At 40.9% G+C, this 19,427-nt stretch overlaps 1 protein-coding gene across 2 annotated transcripts in view; it reads right to left on the reverse strand.

The window, feature by feature from the left end:
- Positions 1-11,852: 11,852 nt before the first annotated feature.
- The window catches only part of CALCOCO2 (calcium binding and coiled-coil domain 2), a 31,392-nt gene continuing 23,817 nt past the window's right edge, over positions 11,853-19,427 (reverse strand). Inside the window, exons 10-13 of one of the 2 annotated variants that reach the window (XM_058284031.2) lie at positions 17,049-17,144; positions 15,409-15,544; positions 13,397-13,425; positions 11,853-12,859 (exon numbers count right to left, since the gene is read on the reverse strand). In XM_058284031.2, coding sequence (XP_058140014.1) covers positions 12,680-12,859; positions 13,397-13,425; positions 15,409-15,544; positions 17,049-17,144 — 441 coding nt within the window. In that variant the 3' untranslated portion in view covers positions 11,853-12,679. Of the gene's footprint in view, positions 12,860-13,396; positions 13,426-15,408; positions 15,545-17,048; positions 17,145-17,811; positions 17,992-18,256; positions 18,413-19,427 lie in introns of those variants that run through there. The other variant, XM_058284032.2, reaches the window with a different exon arrangement.

Here is a 19,427-nt window from a genome sequence, read left to right on the forward strand (position 1 = left end):
CCTTATGGGGTGCACTCCTTGCGCATGGGGCTCCCCTACGCGGGGGACACCCCTGCGTGACACGGCACTCCTTGCGCGCATCAGCACTGCGCATGGCCAGCTCCACACGGGTCAAGGAGGCCCGGGGTTTGAACCGCGGACCTCCCATGTGGTAGACGGACGCCCTAACCACTGGGCCAAGTCCGTTTTCCGCTATACTTGATTTTAAATTTCTTTTTATGCGTTTCAGATACTCTTTAATGAGCATATATTAGTTTTTATTTTTAATTTTTTTAAATTCAGAGTTTAATGGACTTGAACCTACATTAGTGGTCTGGTTTTTTGTTTTGTTTTGTTTTGTTTTACCAGGGCCGGGGACTGATTCTGGGACCTTGTAAGTGGGAAACCAGCACTCAACCACTGAGCCACATCACCTCCCTGAGTTATTTTTTTAAGATTTATTGTATTTATTTATTTCTCCCCACCCCCTCGTTGTTTGCACTTGCTATGTCTGCTTGTCTTCCTTCTTTCTTTAGGAGGCACCAGGAGCTGAACTGGAACCTCCTATGTGGGAGGGAGGCACCTAATCACTGGAGCCACCTCTGCTCCCTGCCTTGTGTCTCATTATAGTTTCATCCCAGTGTCTCTTGTTGTGCCATCTTATTGCGTCAGCAGCCTGTGCCTGCCTGTTGTGCCAGCTCACTGTCTTCTTTAGGAGGCACTAGGAACTGAACCAGGGACCTCCCATGTGGCAGGCAGGAACTCAATTACTTGAGCCACATCTGCTTCTCCTGAGTTGGTTTTTCATTTGTTTGCTTGTTGTCTGTTTTTTGTGTTTGTTTGCTTTTAGGAGGCACCGGGAACTGAACCCAGGAACTCCCATGTGGGAGGCAGGTGCTCAACTGCTTGAGCTACATCTGCCTCCCCCCTTGGTTTTTTTTTTAACAAATCAATTTTTTTTCTGTTTTGTAATTAAATTAATACAGATAATTTTTTTGGGAAGGGGGAGTAAAAACAAGGAAGAAGAAAACAATTGCTCATTTTCTCACCAGTTCAAATGAACTAAATGTTAGAATTTTAGGTTATTTGCTTCCAATCTTTTTCCTGTGTTTAACTTTAAAAATGATTATGCTGGCGGCAGACTTGGCCCAGTGGTTAGGGCGTCCATCTACCACATGGGAGGTCCGCGGTTCAAACTCCGGGCCTCCTTGACCCGTGTGCCCCTGGCCCATGCACAGTGCTGATGCACGCAAGGAGTCCCATGCCACACAGAGGTGTTCCCGCGTAGGGGAGTCCCACACTCAAGGAGTGCACCCCATAAGGAGAGCTGCCCAGTGCGCAAAAGAAAGTGCAACCTGCCCAGGAATGGTGCCACATGCACGGAGAGGTGACACAACAAGATGACGCAACAAAAAGAAACACAGATTCCCATGCTGCTGACAACAACAGAAGCGGACAAAGAAGACGCAGCAAATAGACACAGAGAACAGACAACCTGGGTGGGGGGGAAGGGGAGAGAAATAAATAAATAAATAAATCTTTTTAAAAAATTAACATCTTAACAATATTTTATCTCCCAGTCCATGAAAATGTAATTTCCTTCCATTTATTTAAATCTTCTGTTTCTTTTAGCAATGTTTTGTAGTTTTCTGAACACAGGTCCTTTATGTCCTTGGTTAAGCTTATTCTTAAATATTTGTTTCTTTTAGTCGCTGTTATAAATAAACTTTTTTTTTCCTGATTTCCTCCTCAGATTGCTCATCAGCAGTGTATAGACAGGCTATTGATTTTTGCATATTAATCTTGTATCCTGCCACTTTGCTGAATCTGTCTGTTACTTCTAGTAGCTTTGTTGTGGATTTTTCAGGATTTTCTAGATATGGGATCATATCATCAGTGAATAGTGAAAGATTTACTTCTTTCTTTCCTATTTGGTGCCTCCCTCCCCACCCCACCCCTGCTGTTTACTGTCTGTTTCCATTCACTGTGTGCTCGTCTGTGTCTCTTTTCTTTCTTTTTTGTTTTCTCTTGCCATTTTCTCCTCTAGGCTTCACTGAGATTTGATCCTGGGAACCTCCAACTGGAGAGAGAGGTTCCTGTCGCTTGAGCCATCTCAGTTCCTGGTTTCTTTTTTTTAAAACTTAATTTATTGAAGTATATCACTCATACATAAACACACATAAACAATAAGTATATAATAATAGTTGTGAACTTACAAAACTAACATATGTAACATCATACAGGACTCTCATAACTCACCCTACCACCAATAACTTGCATTGTTGTTAAACTTTTAACAAAATATTACTACTAAACAAAGTATTTCCCCCATTCAATCTTATTATTATCTTTGTATCATTTATATATGAACATACATAAACAATTAAGTGTATAGCAAAAGTTGTGAATTTAGAAAGCAAACATGCATAACATCATACAGGGGTCCCAAACATCAACCCTCCACCAACACCTTGCATTGTCATGAGACGTTTGTTACAAATTATGAAAGAATATTGTCAAAATCTAACTACTACTAATCATGGTCTTTATCTTACATTTGGTGTGTTTTTCCCCCAACCCACCCTATTATTATTTTTTAAATATATTTTTTATGACACAAGTTGTAAACTTATAAAACAATCATGCACGTGTGCAGAATTCCCAAACAATACCCCTCCATCAACACACCACAATGTGGTGTGTCATTTGCAAGGATGTTGCAGGATGCTCTTCTGGTCTCCCGGAGTCCCCAGACAGGTGCTTCAGCTAGCTCCAGATAGCTCTGGGTGTTTACTATAGCAGGAACTGACTCTAGTTGCTCCTTACTCCACTGCCAGCTTGCTAGTTCTCAGTTCCTGGTTTCTTTTGCATCTTACCTTGACTCTCCCTTGCATCTCTCTTTTGTTGCATCATCATCTTGCTGTGTGGCTCCCCACTTGGGCCTGGCACACCTTCCCCAGGAGGCCCTGGGAATTGAAACCTAGTCCTCCTATATGGTAGATGGAAGCTCAATTGCTTAAACCACATCTGCTTCCCCTTTTTGTTTCTTTATCTAGCTTAATTGCTCTAGCTAGAACTTTTAGCACAATATTGAGTACAGTGGTGACAGTGGCATCCTTGTCTTGTTCTTGATCTCAGTGGAAAAGCTTTCAGTCTTTCATCATTGAGCACAATGCTAGCTGTAGGTTTTTCATATATGCACTTTACCATATTGAGAAAGCTTCCTTCTTTTCCTATCTTTTGGAGTGTTTTTATCAAGAAAGGATGCTGTATTTTGTCAAATGCCTTTTCTTACATCAGTTGAGAGGATCATGTATTGTTCTTTGATTTATTAATGTGGTTTATTACACTACCTGATCTTCTTGTGTTGAACCATCATTGCATACCTGGAATAAAATCCACTTGATTGTGGTATTTAATTCTTTTAATGTGCTTTTGGATTCAGGTTGCAAGTATTTTGTTGAGGATTTTTGCATCTATATTCATTAGACATATTTGTCTGTAATTTTTTTTTCATAGTATCCTTTTTTAAAAATTTTTATTTTTTTAATGTTACATTCAAAAGATATGAGGTCCCCATACACCCCCCATAGTTAGTATCTTTACATGGTTTTGATATTAGGGTGATGTTGGCTTCATAGTATGTGTTTGATAGCATTCTTCGTGTTCAATTTTTTGGAAGAATTGAGCAAGATTGATATTAGATTTTATTTGGATTATTGGCAGAATTCACCTGTTGTATTAGTCAGCCAAAGGGGTGCTGTTGCAAAATACCAGAAGCCTGCTGGCTTTTATAAAGGATATTTATTTGGGGTAGGAGCTGACAGATACCAGCCATAAAGCATATATTACTTCTGTCATCAAAGTCTATTTCCACATGTTGGAGCAAGATGTCTGCCGATGTTTGCCAGGGTTCAGGCTTCCTGGGTTCCTCTCTTCTCAGGTCTTGCTTCTCTCCAGGTTCAGAGTTCACCTCTTGCCAGGGCTTGCTTCTCCTTCCTCTGTGCTTACTTCCCAGGGTTCCAGCTTAAGACTTCAGCATCAAACTCCAACATCAAAAGTCAAGCATTAAAAACCTTCCAGCTCTGTGCCTCTCCATGCCTTTTATCTGTGAGACCCCACCCACTGAGGAGTGGGGACTCAACACCCTACTGACATGGCCTAGTCAAAGCCCTAATCATAATTTAATCATACCCAGGAACAGAACAGCTTACAAACATAATCCAATATCTATTTTTGGATTTCATAACTATATCAAACTGCAATACCTGTGAAGAAGTCTGGCCCTGGGTTTTTTCCTTTGGGAGGTTTTTGATGACTGTTTCAATCTCTTTACTTGTGATTGCTTTGTTGAGGTCTTTTTTTTTTTTTTTTTAAAGATTTATTTATTTATTTAATTTCCCCCCTCCCCTGGTTGTCTGTTCTTGGTGTCTATTTGTTGCGTCGTGTTTCTTTGTCTGCTTTTGTTTCTTTTGTCCGCTTCTGTTGTCGTCAGCGGCACGGGAAGTATGGGCGGCGCCATTCCTGGGCAGGCTGCACTTTCTTTTCACGCTGGGCGGCTTTCCTCACGGGCGCACTCCTTGCGTGTGGGGGCTCCCCCACGCAGGGGACACCCTTGCGTGGCACGGCACTCCTTGCGCGCATCAGCACTGCGCCTGGCCAGCTCCACACGGGTCGAGGAGGCCCGGGGTTTGAACCGCGGACCTCCCATATGGTAGACGGACGCCCTAACCACTGGGCCAAAGTCCGTTTCCCTGTTGAGGTCTTTTATGTCTTCTAGGTTCAGTTTAGGTGGTTTGTGAGTTTCTAGAAATTTGTCCATCTCATCGACATTGTCTAGTTTTTGGCATACAGTTGTCCATAGTATCTTCTTATGATCTCTCTTATTTCTGCGAGGTCAGTGATAATGCCTCCCCCCCCCCCCATTTCTGGATTTTATTTATTTGCACCTTATCTTTTTTTTCTTTGTCAGTCTAGCTATGGGTTTGTCAATTTTGTTGATCTTTTCAAAGAACCAACGTTTGGTTTGCCGATTCAATTGTTTTTTTGTTTTTGATTTCATTTATTTCTGCTCTGATTTTTACTATCTTTCTTTAGCTTGCTTTGGGATTATTTGCTGTTCTTTTTCTAGTTCCCCCAGATGTGCAGTTAGAGCTTCGATTTTAGCTCTTCTTTTTTAAGGCAAGCCTTGAAACCTATAAATTTGCCTCTCAGCACTGTCTCTGCCATGTCCCATAGATTTTAATATGTTGTGTGCTCATTTTCATCTCAAAATATTTACTGAATTCTCTTGCAATTTCTTCCTTGACTGTGTTGTTTAATCTCCATGTATTTATGGATTTTCCCTTTTTCCATCCTTTACTGATTCCTAGCTTCATTCTGTTATGATCAGAGAAAGTGTTTTGTGTAATTTCAATCTTTTAAAATTTATTGAGAATTGTCTTGTGACCCAACATATGGTCTAACCTGGAGAAGGATCCACAGGCATTTGAAAAGTATATCCTGCTCTTTTGAGGTGCTCTATTTGGTCTATTTCATTTATCATATTATTCAAGTTCTCCACTTCTTTATTCTGTCCAGATGTTCTATCCAATACCGAGAGTGGTGTATTGAAGTCTCCAACTACTTATTGTAGAGACATCTATTTCTCCCTTCAGTTTTGCCAGTGTGTGCCTCATGTATCTAGATTTGGATTTCTCCTTTCATTAATATATAATGGCCTTCTTCATCCCTTATAACAGTTTTACATTTAAAATTTATTTTGCCCGATATTAGTATTACTACTCCAGCTCTTTTGGCTACTATTTGTGTAGAATATCTTTTTCCAACCTTTCACTTTCAACCTTACATCTGAATCCTTACATCTGAGTTGAGTCTCTTCTAGACAGCATATAGATGGCTCATATTTTAAAAATCATTCTATGTCTTTTGACTGGGAAGTTCAAGCCATTAACATCCAATGTCGTTACTGTAAAGGCTTTACTTACTTCATCCATTTTATCATTTGGTTTTCCGTTGTCATATCTTACTATTCTGTCTTTTTACCGTTTAATTTACCCTTCCTAATAATATTCATATCTACACTCTTCTCCAAGTATCTTGTCCTTGTTTTTTCCTTCCAGGATCCTCTTGTAATTATGGTCTTTTGGTAACACACTCTCAGATTTGTTTGTCTGTGAAAACTTTAAACTCACCCTCACTTAAAAATATATTTACTAATTTCTCTCTCCCTCAATGGTTTGTTTTTACTCACTGTCTGCTCTGTGTCTGTTCATTGTGTGCTTGTCTTCTTTTTAGGAGGTACTGGGAACCAAACCCAGGACCTCCCACGTGGGAGGGAGGTGCCCAATGGTTTAAGCCACCTTTGCTTCCTCTTTTTTTATGTCTTATTGTGTTTCCTGGTGGTTATTCTTCATTGTGTCATCTTGAGTCAGCTGTCTTGCTTGTCATTTTTAGGAGGCACCAGGAACTAAACCTGGGACCTCTCATGTGGTAGGTAGCCCAACTGCTTGAGCCACAACCGCTTCCCCTCACGCTCATTTTTGAAGAATTGTGGGATACAGAATTCTTGCTGACAGTTTTTCTTTCGATACCTTAAATACATCATAACACTTTCTTTTTGCCAAGGTTTCTGATGAGAAGTTGGCACTTATTGAGGTTCCCTTGCATGTGATGCTTTGATTTTCTCTTGCTACTTTCAGAATTCTCTTTATCTGATATTTGTCATTCTGAATAGTAGGTATCTCAGAGTAGGTCTATTCAGGTTGTTTGGGGCACATTGACCTTGGATACTGATATTTATGTCTTTCATAAAGGTTGGCAAGTTTTTGGTCATTATTTCCTCAAATATTCTTTCTGCCCCTTTTCCATTCTCTTCACCTTCTGGGACACCTATAACATGTTTGTTACATGTTGTCATTCAATTCTGAGACACTGTTTCATTTTTTCCACTCTGTTCTCTTTCTGTTTTCCTGTCTTTTCCAGTTGATATTGTCCTCAAAATCACTACTTCTGTCTTTGAGCAATTCATATCTGCTGTTATGTGCCTCCAATGTATTTTTACTCTCATCCATTGTCTTTCCTTCCTATAAAGCTGTTACTTTTCTTTGCAGGCTTTCAAATTATTCTTTATTCCCACCCAGTGTCTTAATATCCCTTATCGCTTTAGTAATATTTTTCTTCAATTATTTTTATTTAGGAGATTGTGTGATTATCATTGATTAGTTGTCTAAAATCCTGTATCTCGACAGGATTTTGGTTTGTTCCCTCGGCTGGGCCATCTCTTTCTCTTACCTAGTATGACTTGCAATTTTTTGCTGATGTCTAGGCATCTGAATATACTCCAGTGACCAATTTCTCTCTCTTGCTTAGTGTTTTTTCATTTTTTTCCCACCAGCTCTTCTTTGATTTTTGGTTCAACTTATTGAGTCTTAAAATTGCCCAGCTTAAGTTATCAAAATTGGGCCAGAGACTCATAATGGGGCACAGATTTTCTCCCAGGAATTGGGGCTAAAGAGAGACCTAAAGCAGTTTTTCTCCTTGCAATTTCTTGAGCTTTCCTAAAACAAAACAAAACAAAAAAAACACCTCTCATTGGGGAATGGATGTAGCTCAGTGGTTGAAGTCCTACTTCCCATTCGGTCCTGGGTTTAATCCCCATTACCTCTTGAAAAAAAAAAAAGTGAGGTTTTGAAAGAATGGGCACCTCAGTTCAATTCTAAGTTTCCCAAGCAAGCGACTCATTGGCTGGGCCAATGAATTGAGTGGTAGGAATAGTCAGCAGGTACAGCCTGGAGGAAGACCAGTTAGGAGATTGTTGCAGGGGTCCAAGTGAGAGAGTTAAGGGCCTGGAGCGAACAGTACAGATGGACAAGAGGGGGAAATCAGGGCATTGCTTTTAGGAACTTATTGACAGATGAGCTTGATTTCTCTCTTTAAACTAATATATACAAGCCACAGAAGGAAGAAGCTGAAATCAGTCAACCCTGGAAGAGGAAAGAGACCAGCAGACATAGCCATGTGCCTTATTAGGTGGCAGAAGAGTCCAGGATTGCCGACAGTTGATCTTTGGGGAAACAGCATCACCTGATGCCTTGATTTGGACATTTTTCTTGCCTCAAAACTGAGTTGCTGAGACAATTGTATGTCCACATGTAAGAATATGATGGACTTCTTCCTCATAGCATATACAAAAATTAACTCAAAGATCTAAAGGATGTATCAGTCACGGTTCTACAGAGAAACAGAACCAACAAAATAATACTAGTGGCCCAAATGCCTGGATTGAAGTCTAGCTCCTTTGTTGCTTATAGATGTAATCTCTATTTTGTGGTAGCAGATATATTTCCTTTTTAAAAAAATTTTTAAAGATACATAGATCACACAAAATGTTACATTAAGAACAGATATATTTCCTCTTGATAATCAGGATAAATTATACCAGCAAGTATAGTAAACACCCATCTTCTCCTGTTGATTCAGAGGTATGAGGAGTCCCAAATGGCTTGGTGGCAATCTTAACTTCCAGTTCAATGGAATCTCTCTTGCACCTCCTGGATTGAGAGTTGATCTTCTGCTTGTTTTGTTTTTAGGATGTACTGGGGATCGAACGTGGGACCTTGTACAAGGAAAGCAGGCACTCAACCACTTGAGCTACATCTGTTCCTGAAAACCTGGCTTTTTTATTTTTAATGGAGTAGCTTAAAAATCTGGAGCTATTGGCAGCATTTTGCATCATGTGGTTCAGAAGGCAGAGAGAGCCTGCTGGCAGTGAAAGAAGCAGGATGAGAGATGGCAAGAGAAGATGTCTGTTACCTGGAGCTCCAGGCCCTGGTGCTGGAAGTTTTTTTTTTTTTTTTTTTTTTTTTAAGCAGTTTTACTGAGATATAGTTATATACTGTACCATCTATCCAAGTGCTGAAAGTCTTGAACCCTAAGTTTCTATGAGACCCTTTTTATAGTCTTATCATTTCCACCATCCTTTCCCCAGGCCTATCCTTTCCACTATCCTCAACTAGTTGTAGCCTCTTTTAGGACAGAGGCTGATTTCTCTCTATATTCCAGAACATTTTCTTAATTGTTTTGCATTCTGAACCCTTTTCTCCTTCCTCACTTGCCCTTGGCAGAGACCCTCATGATAGGCTCACTGCCCTTGGGCCAAGGGTTACTTCTCTGAGGTTATAGATTATTGGCTACTTCAAGGAAGCTGCTATCTCTTTGGGTTTGGTGTCTATGGAGGGGAGTGCATTTTGCTTTTTTTCTAAGTAACAGACTGCATTCCTTAGCCCTGGCTTATCATCTCATTAACATTTGTTGCTAGGAGACTAATTATATTAGAGTATGCGTAGCTCAGTGCAATCTACTGCCAGTGTAGAAAATACTCAACTCACAGGATAATATTTGGGTATCAAGGCAGTCACACTTCATCCCTGTTTAGTAAGGTCAGGGAAAAGGGGAAGCTGTAGGCATTCTTAGGGGTCTAGGTTTACCCAACATCTTGCCAATTTCCTTTTTCTGATTTTAGTTTATCTTTCTTTCACCACTCAGGGAGACTTTTTCCCCTACTGCCCTTCAAGTAGGTGTGCTAGGTAATGCAGAACGTTTTAATATTAATATTTAACATTTCCAAGAGAAAATAAATTAGGAGGGAAAACCTGTTGCCACGTTAAGTACAATTTCCTTAACTGCCTATTTTTTTTGGCAAGCATTTTACAGCTATAAAAAAGGGGATAGGGGAGCAGATGTGGTTCAAGCAGTTAAGTGCCTGCTCTCTACATGGGAGATCTCAGGTTTGATCCCTTCCCTGGTGCCTTCTAAAAAAACATACAAACAAAAAACAAAAAACTGGAAAAAAAACAAAAAACAGCTCAGGGGTCAATGTGGCTCAGTGATTAAGTGCCGGCTTCCCACAAACGAGGTCCATGGCTCAATAATCCCCAACCTTGGCCCCCACTTAAAAAAAAAAAAGGGGTGAGCAGTGGATTATTTAAGAATGATTGCTTCCTTTACCACTAGTAGGTGCCTGGAGCACAATTTTCCCTCCAAAGCCTTGGTAAGAGCAGCTGGGGATAATGAACAGTGGTTAAAGATGCTTTGTTTTATATCCAGAAAAAAAAAAGTCATTAACACCCCAGCTGATTTTTTTCCAAGTCTGTAGAAGGGCTCCTGCTGCTGATAATCATGGTAACCCTCAGGGTAGCATGGGGTAAAGGGGTGGGTAATTCACCAGAAAATGGTATTCACTGATTTGGATTACGTGCACCACTGCTCCTTTCCATTCACATGCTTAATTAAGAGCTGACTAGCACAAAATAAATAAAAACTGCAATTCTGCACTGGAACTATCTGGGGAACAACAGAAATTTTACTGGAAGGGGGTATGCCAGGAAAACTCCTGCATTACCATCTCCCATTATAGTTTTATTCTAGAGTTAGTCTTGTCACATTTGATACCTAAGGAGGCAGAGACATTTTACTGAAATGGTGATACCGGAGTAGTACAGTTTCATCTTCATTTTATCAAGGGAGAAATAAAGGTGAATGCTTAGGACAATATAGTCAGGTTAGGGAAAACCCCAGAAGGAATGCAGAACTATACTTGGCTCAACCTTATTCACGATAACATGTTTCACATCATTCAAGTTTTTGTATTCTTTGGAGTTGGTGTTTCTGCATGATAGAGCTGGACTCAGGTGTGATCTCTTTTCACAAGCCTTTCCTGTTACTTTACCAGAATTGTAGTTGGTGTTGGGGTTTAAGATATACCCAGGGGATCTGAATCTCTGGACTGACCATATGATAGCCAGGCCCTGAGCCTCAACAGACTTCGGCTCCTACACTCTGGTTTATTGGACTTACCCCACTCAGCTAACATGGAGGTGAAGAAGGTCAACCACCACACCATGGAGCCAAGAGTGCCTACAACTGAAAGCAGGATTGCATCCAGCATCCATGTGGAATCTAAGCCCCCTCTTAACATAGATGTGGAATAGACACAACCAATCCAAGGTCCACGAGATGGAGGAATAGAATATGGATTAGAGTAGACTTACTGATATTCTATTCATGAACTATTGTGGTTAGTAATCGAAGAAAATGTGGCACTGGTGTGGAAAAAAGGGCCATCGTGGCTGCTGGGTGTGGGGAATGGGAGGAAGAGATGAGATGTGGAGGCATTTTCGGGACTTGGAGTTGTCCTGGGTGGTGCTGCAGGGACAATTACCGGACATTGTAGGTCCTCCCATGGCCTGCTGGATGGAACGTGGCAGAGTGTGGGCTATGATGTGGACCATTGACCATGAGGTGCAGCGATGCTCAAAGAGATGTATTCACCAAATGCAATGAATGTGTCGTGATGATGGAGGAGAATGTTGCTATGGGGAGAGCAGTGGGGTGAGGGGGGTGGGACTTCATATATGGGGACTTCATATTTTTTGAATGTAACATTTAAAAAAATGAATAAAAAAAAATTTTTTTTAAATAAAGTTTTTGTAAAAATGTTTTCACAGTGACCAGCTGGTTGACTGCCTGGGAGTCATTTCCACTTGTTCAGTCCCTAGAGGGAAAGAAAATGGAATTGTTTTCATATAGGTCAATTAATCAAATCTGGGTGGAGGGCACTGAACTCAGTTCACAAAGGATGCCAAAATCTGCCCTGCTCCTCTGCAAAGCACGGAAAGTTAAAGCAAGATGTCAGGGCTACAGATTTCTCAAACCAATGCTTTACCACCTCCTACCTCATCTCAAGATAACTGCCAGCACACACTTTTGTTGAATAATTAAAGTGGGTGAAGAAAAATCATTGGTTGGGCCCATCATTCCCACAATCGTTTTGACCACACCTTTCCCATAAATAAAAGATCATAAACTCAAGGTTTATTATAAATTACCAAAATCCCTGAAATAAAGAACCAGTTTATTTTTGGTACTAGAGATTAACAATATTTGTCATTATTGATTTATCCATATTCAAAAAATCACCTGCTTAGAAAGTTTCAAACCTATACAGTTTCTAACAACTTATACTAACCATTAAGAAAGGACTTACAACAAAAAAGTTACATGCATAGAAAAGATCAAGGAGTAGAATATGCCAACCAGAAAGGAAAAAGGCTTTCTGTGATTGAATTAACATTTACTGTTTATGGTTAGAAATAAGATGCTTCTGCTGGGAGCTGAGAAATTAAGACAAGAAACCTCTGGTATCCTAATTGGATGACCAAATTCGATGCTGTGCCATTTTGATTAGTCTAATGCAATCAGAGAAAGAGGCCTGACGAGGAGGAAATTCTCAACCTTTGGTTAATTTCCAGCCCCAGGGTCAGGATAGAAGACTGAGTACAAAGACACTCAAAGCCTGATCTTGAATGGCAGTAGGACAATTTGGAGAGCTAAGCAGGCCTGTTGTGAATAGCCAGATCAGTTCCATCCCAAGGCCCTTGTACAGGAGATCCTTGGAAGAATGGGTGCCATAGGTGAGAAGCTGATACAACTAGAGCAATAACCCACAAGGATGGAAGTAACAGCCCTTACCACCACCCTTCAGATAACTGACATGGCTCTACCTCTAGGGGCAGCAGAGATGAATAAACCCCTAATAAATTTCAGGTTAGACAGGATCTTGAGTCATAACTCAAAGTAGAAACTACAGGTCCTACTCTATCCAATCTATCAACAATACAGATCCAAGAGGCTGTGACACTTATAGAGAGTGGCAGAACACATGGTCTTCAAAGATCTGCCTCTCGCCTGCTGGGAAGATCTTATCACAAATTGGACAACTCAAACAAAGGGTCGGCATGTGCTGCTCCAAGGTGTGATCATCAATATCAGTATCATTAACAAAGTCTGCTTGGCAGGTAGGACATTTCTTGATGGAGAACTGGAAGAAAGAGCAAAGAGGTCAGCAAACATTTGAGCTATATGTGATAGAGACCATGTCTATTTTGTTTTCTACTGTTTCTTCAGCACATAGTAGGTGCTCAAGAAATAGTGGATAAGTGAATGAATTCACATTTGGAGATACTCACTGAATTCACATTTGGAGATAACTCACTGGGGCCTTCTCTAGGCCCAAGATTGGAAAGGCCTAATATTACTGAAGCAGTTAAAATGGCTTCTATTGTGGAAGGGATACTGGACATACCTTTTCTGGCTAGTTGCCTAGATCTCCTCTCCTCCCTAGTCATGCTACCAAATTCAACTCACAGGTGGAGATCCTGAGCAGAAAGCTCTTGGATGAACTGTGCTTTCTTCTCCCCAACTCAACAGGCTGGGTCAGCTTTGGGCACAGAACAAATTGATCCAGCTGAACTCTGAAGTTATGAAAATCAAGCAGTCTCCCTATGGTTCTCCCATGAACTAGAGAAGGAAGGGAAATTTTCAAGGATTTGGATAATCTCATGAGTCAAATACTTACCAGACCCGGGGCAGAACTTTCTTGGATACCTGAGGGAAATAAAAGTTTCATTTAATGAAAAAATATAATTCATAGATTCTCCAACTGTTTTAGCAGATGTTTTCTGTAACCCTTATTTTTCCCTTTTTCCCCAGTGCCTCTGATTCTTTCTTGTATATAACCATTTACTTCTGATAGAGGAGATCTAGGTCAATGACAAAGCAAAAAAAAAGGGCATTTCTGGGAAGTGGATGTGGCTCAAGTGATGAGGCCTCCGCCTACCATATGGGAGGACCTGGGTTCAATCCCTAGGGCCTCCTGGTGAAAAAGAAGAGGAGAAAGCGTGACTGTGCGGCGAGCCAGTGCCCATGTGGCAAGCCAAGTGCCCGTGCAGTGAGCCGAGTGCCCATGCCGTGAGTCAAGTGTCCACGAGTGCCTGCGTGGTGAGCCAGTGACTGTGTGGAAAGCCGAGTGCCCATGTCAGTGCTCGTGTGGTGAGTCAAGTGCCTGCGTAGTGAGCCAATAACCGCACAAATGAGTCACGCAGCAAGATGATGACACAACAAAAGAGAGATAAAGGGGAGAGTCAAGGTGAAGCACAGCAGAGACCAGGAACTGAGGAGGCGCAATTGATAGGGAACCTCTCTCCACATCAGAGGTTCTCAGGATTGAATCCCAGAGAATCCTAGAGGAGAATACAGAAGATCACACAGTGAATGGACACAGACAGTAAAAACAGCAGGGTGGGGGAGGTGAGAGGAGAAGAAAAAAATGTTTAAAAAAAAGACATTTCTAATAATCATGTTTATGTTATGTAATCAGAAAAAAAAACCCATAAACTTCTTTTCAGAATGGGGAAATGAGATTTTAGTAAGAACAGCTAATTTAACAAGGAAACAGTGTCTACAGATTTTAAGATTACATCCATCAAGCAGAAAATTTTAAAATATCTTTATTCTTAAAGGGGAAAAAAGAGAAGTTCATTTGGCTCAACTGATAGAGCATCCGCCCACCACATGGGAGGTCCACGGTTCAAACCAGGGCCTCCTGACCCATGTGGTAAAGCTGGCCCCTGCGTAGTGCTGATGCACACAAGCAGTGCCCTGCCACGCAGGGGTGTTCCTCGCATAGGGGAGCCCCATGCGCAAGGAGTGCGCCCCATAAGGAGAGCTGCCCCATGCAAAGAAAGGAGTGCCCAGGAGTGGCTACGCACACAGAGAGCTGACGCAGCAAGATGACCCAAAAGAGACACAGATTCCCAGTGCTGCTGACAAAGAATCCAAGCAGACACAGAAGAACACACAGCAAATGGACACAGAACAGACAGCTGGTGAGGGAGTAAAGGGGAGAGAAATAAGTAAAAAATAAATCTTTAAAAAAAGGGGGGGGGAACAAAACAAAACTTGTACCCCTGCATGCTACAAAGATATGGTTGTGACTCTTAAGATAAAACTACCACTTTAAACTGTCCAAAAAATGCAAATGAGGTCTCATATTGCTTTTGGAGACAAAAGAGAAGCTGTTTGGCAAGGACATCTTATTCCAAGTCCTGAAGTGATAAAACTGGTTTTCACAACCATTTCCTGTCCTCCAAGTCACGTAGGAATGTCTCTGGAACACACTCCCACTACCTTTGTTCCACCACCATCAGGGTGGCTGCCCTAACTGTCAGTTGCTGGGCAGCATAACCAACCTCTTGGGCTTCCATTTCCAAACCTTAATTAGCTTCCTTGGCTTTATATGTATATATCTTGAACAGAGCCATTTCTCTGATTTATACATTTAGAATATAGCCACGGGACTCAATTTGTGTCTGCGGCCTCTAGGCGAATGATCTGATTTGCGTCTTCTGGATTGAGATTTATTTCTCAATTAACACTTCTCGCCTGGCAATCTTTTTATTGGGTCTTCCACTTCTGCCCAGCAAGTCTTAACAATGAGACTGGTCTTAATTAGCATCTCAGACTAAAAAAAATTTAGTGGAGGAAAGGGATGCAGACAGAGACTTCCAGCTAGAATGGCAAAACTCTTACCAGAATATGGGTTTCCATAGACAAGTCCAGGATTTTGTCCTGCACCTCCTTGAAGTGAAGTAGGCACTTGATATGGCAAAGAATCAACATCTAGACCCATGTAACTCAGCAATCTGCTGTTCTCTCTCTTCAAAAGCTAAGGATAGAGTATTATGGAGACATGTTAAAATTAGTTAGCAACAAGGAATGGTCACCAGAAACTGCCTAGATTGGGCTTCCCATTACAGATGGTTCTCAATGTGGCACAGGAGAACCCAGACAAATGTTAACCTGTAATTCTGCAAAAACAGAAATAGCAGCCTCAATATTCTAAATCTGTGAGTTCTTAAACTGAATTTAAATATACTTAATGAATTTTGTTTAGACTAACACAAAAAAGAATTTTTAATCTCTCAATACATATCAACTGAAGGAGGTTACGACAGTTGTGTGGATAACTGAGGGTGACAGGAGCTATATTAAGATGGAAACTGGTAGAATATAATTATTGAACAGAATATTTTTTTCAATTTCTTTCCGAGAATACTTTTTATATAATATGCATATTCATCTGATATAATTTTTCCTACTTCATGCTTTATTCCATCAAATAGGTACTCCAACAGAAAGAATGGGAGAAAATTAATACAAGACTGAGTGCAAGCAGGAGAGAGTAAGTTACAAGAGAGAGAGCACTTAAAATTCCCACGAAAAAATGAGTAAACTGGCCTTTAACATCAAAGCTCCCAATTACCAGATCTTTTCCTTCATGGTGCAAATCACTAACAGACTATGCCAGGAAAAACAGGGATTTCAAACCGGAGATATACTTATCTAAATCAAGAGAATGAGAGTCACTGACAGGACCAGAAACAGACCCTAAGGGCATTCTGTAATACGGAAACACATTGGCACATTTAAATGAAATGATAAAAAGGAGAAATTATCTCTTGGAGGTATAGCCCAGAAGGGTTACAGAGAGGGTAGGTGGAGCTCTATGTAAGTACAAATCTAGAAGGAGTAATGAGAATACATAAATACCTATTTTTTTTATGTTGGGCAAGAGAACAAGAATGTCTTCAGAAGCAACTATTTTATTTGCTGCCATCATCCTCTATCAATCAGTGAAAAATAACTAAAATGGTGTTTAACACACAGCAAATAATATTGGTTGGATGAATGAAAGGACTGATGAAAGAATGAATGCATAGCATTTATTAGGAGCCTACCATATGTCCAGCACTGGTATAGATCACCACTTCTGCTCCTGGTTTGGCAGCAGAGAAAAAGGAAAAGTTATGCTGAAGGAAAGAGTCGCCCAGCTAGCAAAAAAAGTAGTATTAGGATATTACTTTCCCCAAAACAATACTTACAATAGATAAAAAGTTAAAAGCAAAAATAGTAAATTAGGGCTTCTTCAAGACTGCTCCTTTCCGGGTGACTACTGCCTTGCAAAAAAGGTTTCAGTTATAGAACAAAGAGAGGGTTTTGTGGTAGATAGATTAGGAAGCCAGATTAAATTTACTCTTTATTTAGAAGTAACTGTCTCACCACTGTCCTAGAAAGGGCCCTTTTATTTAAATTTTATCACCTTATCTCTGGGCCATCCTGCTCATTCCCCTTAAAACCCTGGGGCTTCCTGCCTTCTTCCAAATACTTACATCATTTTCTTCTTCTATTCTCTCTTTCTCCCGCTGCAAAACTTTATATATAAACTCATTCTCACTCAGTCTTTTTGACAGGTCAAAATTCTGGTCCTGTCAACAATACAAAAAAAGTAGGATTAGGATCACATGTTGCAATCTGGGTCCAAAGTGAGGTAAAACAATGAGATTATAGGAGATTCTGGCCTTCTCAGGAGGTGGGATTGAGGTGGGGTAAGGAGGGAAATGTGGTAGGGAGGAGGAGCAAGATGGAGGGGCTGATGACTTACAGAAAAGTGACTTAAAAAAAATGCCTGAAGGTCTAAACTGGCATCGGGATGATGGTTTCTTTTGGTTTGACCAAAGAGAGAAAAAGTAAACTTTGGGGAAACCTCAAGACTGATTTATCAGAACTGGGGATAAATGGTGCCTTGTTTAATCCCCCCTAACCATGAAAACAATCATCTTTGTTTTGATAAACATCTCACTCAATGAAGCTTGAAGGACTTAGGATGAGGATAGTATGACTCCCTTCCAGCGTGAAGACAGGGATTCAGACTCAAGTTATACTGAAAGACAAGGAACCCTAGAAAGCATTTATCCAAGGCTACAAGGAATCTCAACTGCGGTCTTCTGCCTCCCAGTCTGTCATACTTCCCTGGGCGGTGGCCTGACTTGTTTCAAGGCCCCAGGACTCACAGCCATGCTTCCGGGCTTGCCACCTCCTATCTACATACATACACATGCGCATATCTCACAAAAGCACTTAGGCTAATCCTACTAGTTTTGGGTTTTTTCCAAGATTTTTTATTTGAGTGTTGGTGCCCAAACTGCTGTGCGCTTCTAGCCGACCCTGAGGTAGTAATGCGAGAGGGGGCTACCCGATGACAGTGCTGACTGCAGGCTCCTTGCTCCCCATCCCCACTGGCTCCTGCTGGTTCTGCTGGTCCTGCTGCACTTCCTCAAAAGGCAGAAATAAGAAAGGACTATCTGAGTCTGCACAGAAATCTGCTCAATGGTTAAAAAAACCTTCCCTGAGACCCATGGCAGAGCTAGGGCCAATATTTTTGGGGACACCCAGGCTAGTTTCTGGCCTCATACTCTTTCCCTCTTCTTTTTAGTTGAATTATAATTTTTCCCCCTAACAAGGATGTACGGGAGCTTGTCTAAGAACCACAAACCTTCACACCCTTTGCTTTCCTGGGCCCCTTATCTCTGTCACCTACCAGTGCAGCAGCCCTGAGTTGCCTGATCTGTTTGTGGAGTCGTTGACACTCTTTGTACTTCTCTAAGAAACAGGCTTTCCCGGCCTCTACCTTTGCCTTTAGGCGCTCCACCTCTTGTACTAACTGCTCCTCTGCTGTTTTCTTGCTCCTAGGCTCCTGAAGTATAAGATACATAGCCCTCATAGTTAGAAGCCTTTTGGACAATGCATGAAGAATAAAGAATTGCTATCAGATGGGTGGGGATCCCTGGGCCTTATATTCCATAAGTAATAAGGAAAACCAAGGAGGTCCAAACCTTTGAATAGCAATAGATTATTTAAAACAGTCATTTCTGTGCTATAGTAGAAGTTGCAAACTCAAAGTGCCAGGCAAGTAATAAAATCAAGTGAAAGAGCTGGATGTAACAAAACAGTGAAGACTTTAGCAAAATGGAGAAAACGGGATCCATCTAAGGGGCAAAGCAGCTACTTAACCTCAATATTGGGTGGGAATGTGGGCTTAAGGTTGCCAGATCCTCCAATTTTTCAAGAGAAGCTGGAAATACAGAATATCTTATGGGAAGCATGCCAACTTTTAAATGTTGGTAACTAATTCAATTTTTAAAAACACCACAGGGGAACAGATGTAACTCAAGTGGTTGAGTGCTTGCTTCTCATGCATGCGGTCCCAGGTTCAATCCCCTGTATCTCCTAACAAATAAACAAATGGAAAAAAAAAAAACAACTCTCACTGAAGAATGGATGTACCTCATTGGTTGAGTGCCTGTGCTTCCCATGTATGAGAGGTCCAGGTTCAGTCCCCGGTACCTCCTAAAAAAAAACAAACAAAACACCACACAGGCCAAATAAACTATTCTGTGGATTAAACTTGACCTGTGGGTTGCCAGTACACAAATTCTGTTCTACTCTCTACTACATTATACTAAAACATGCAGTATATATAGTAAGATCTCAATAATTGATTCAATAATGATCAAGTTAATGAATGATGCAAAAAATATGAGTTAGAATCTCAATAATTGGATACCCTCCACACATCCAGATTTCTCATGCCCTTACATCAATTCAAAATAGGGCTGAAGTCTAGAGACCTGCCGTCATAATGAAGCCTCTTTTCCAGAAACATTATATAGGAAATTATTAGGTCAGTTAGGTTTTCATTACGATATTAC

This window comes from Dasypus novemcinctus, chromosome 21 (assembly GCF_030445035.2).
Source record: "Dasypus novemcinctus isolate mDasNov1 chromosome 21, mDasNov1.1.hap2, whole genome shotgun sequence".
Lineage (NCBI taxonomy): Eukaryota > Metazoa > Chordata > Mammalia > Cingulata > Dasypodidae > Dasypus > Dasypus novemcinctus.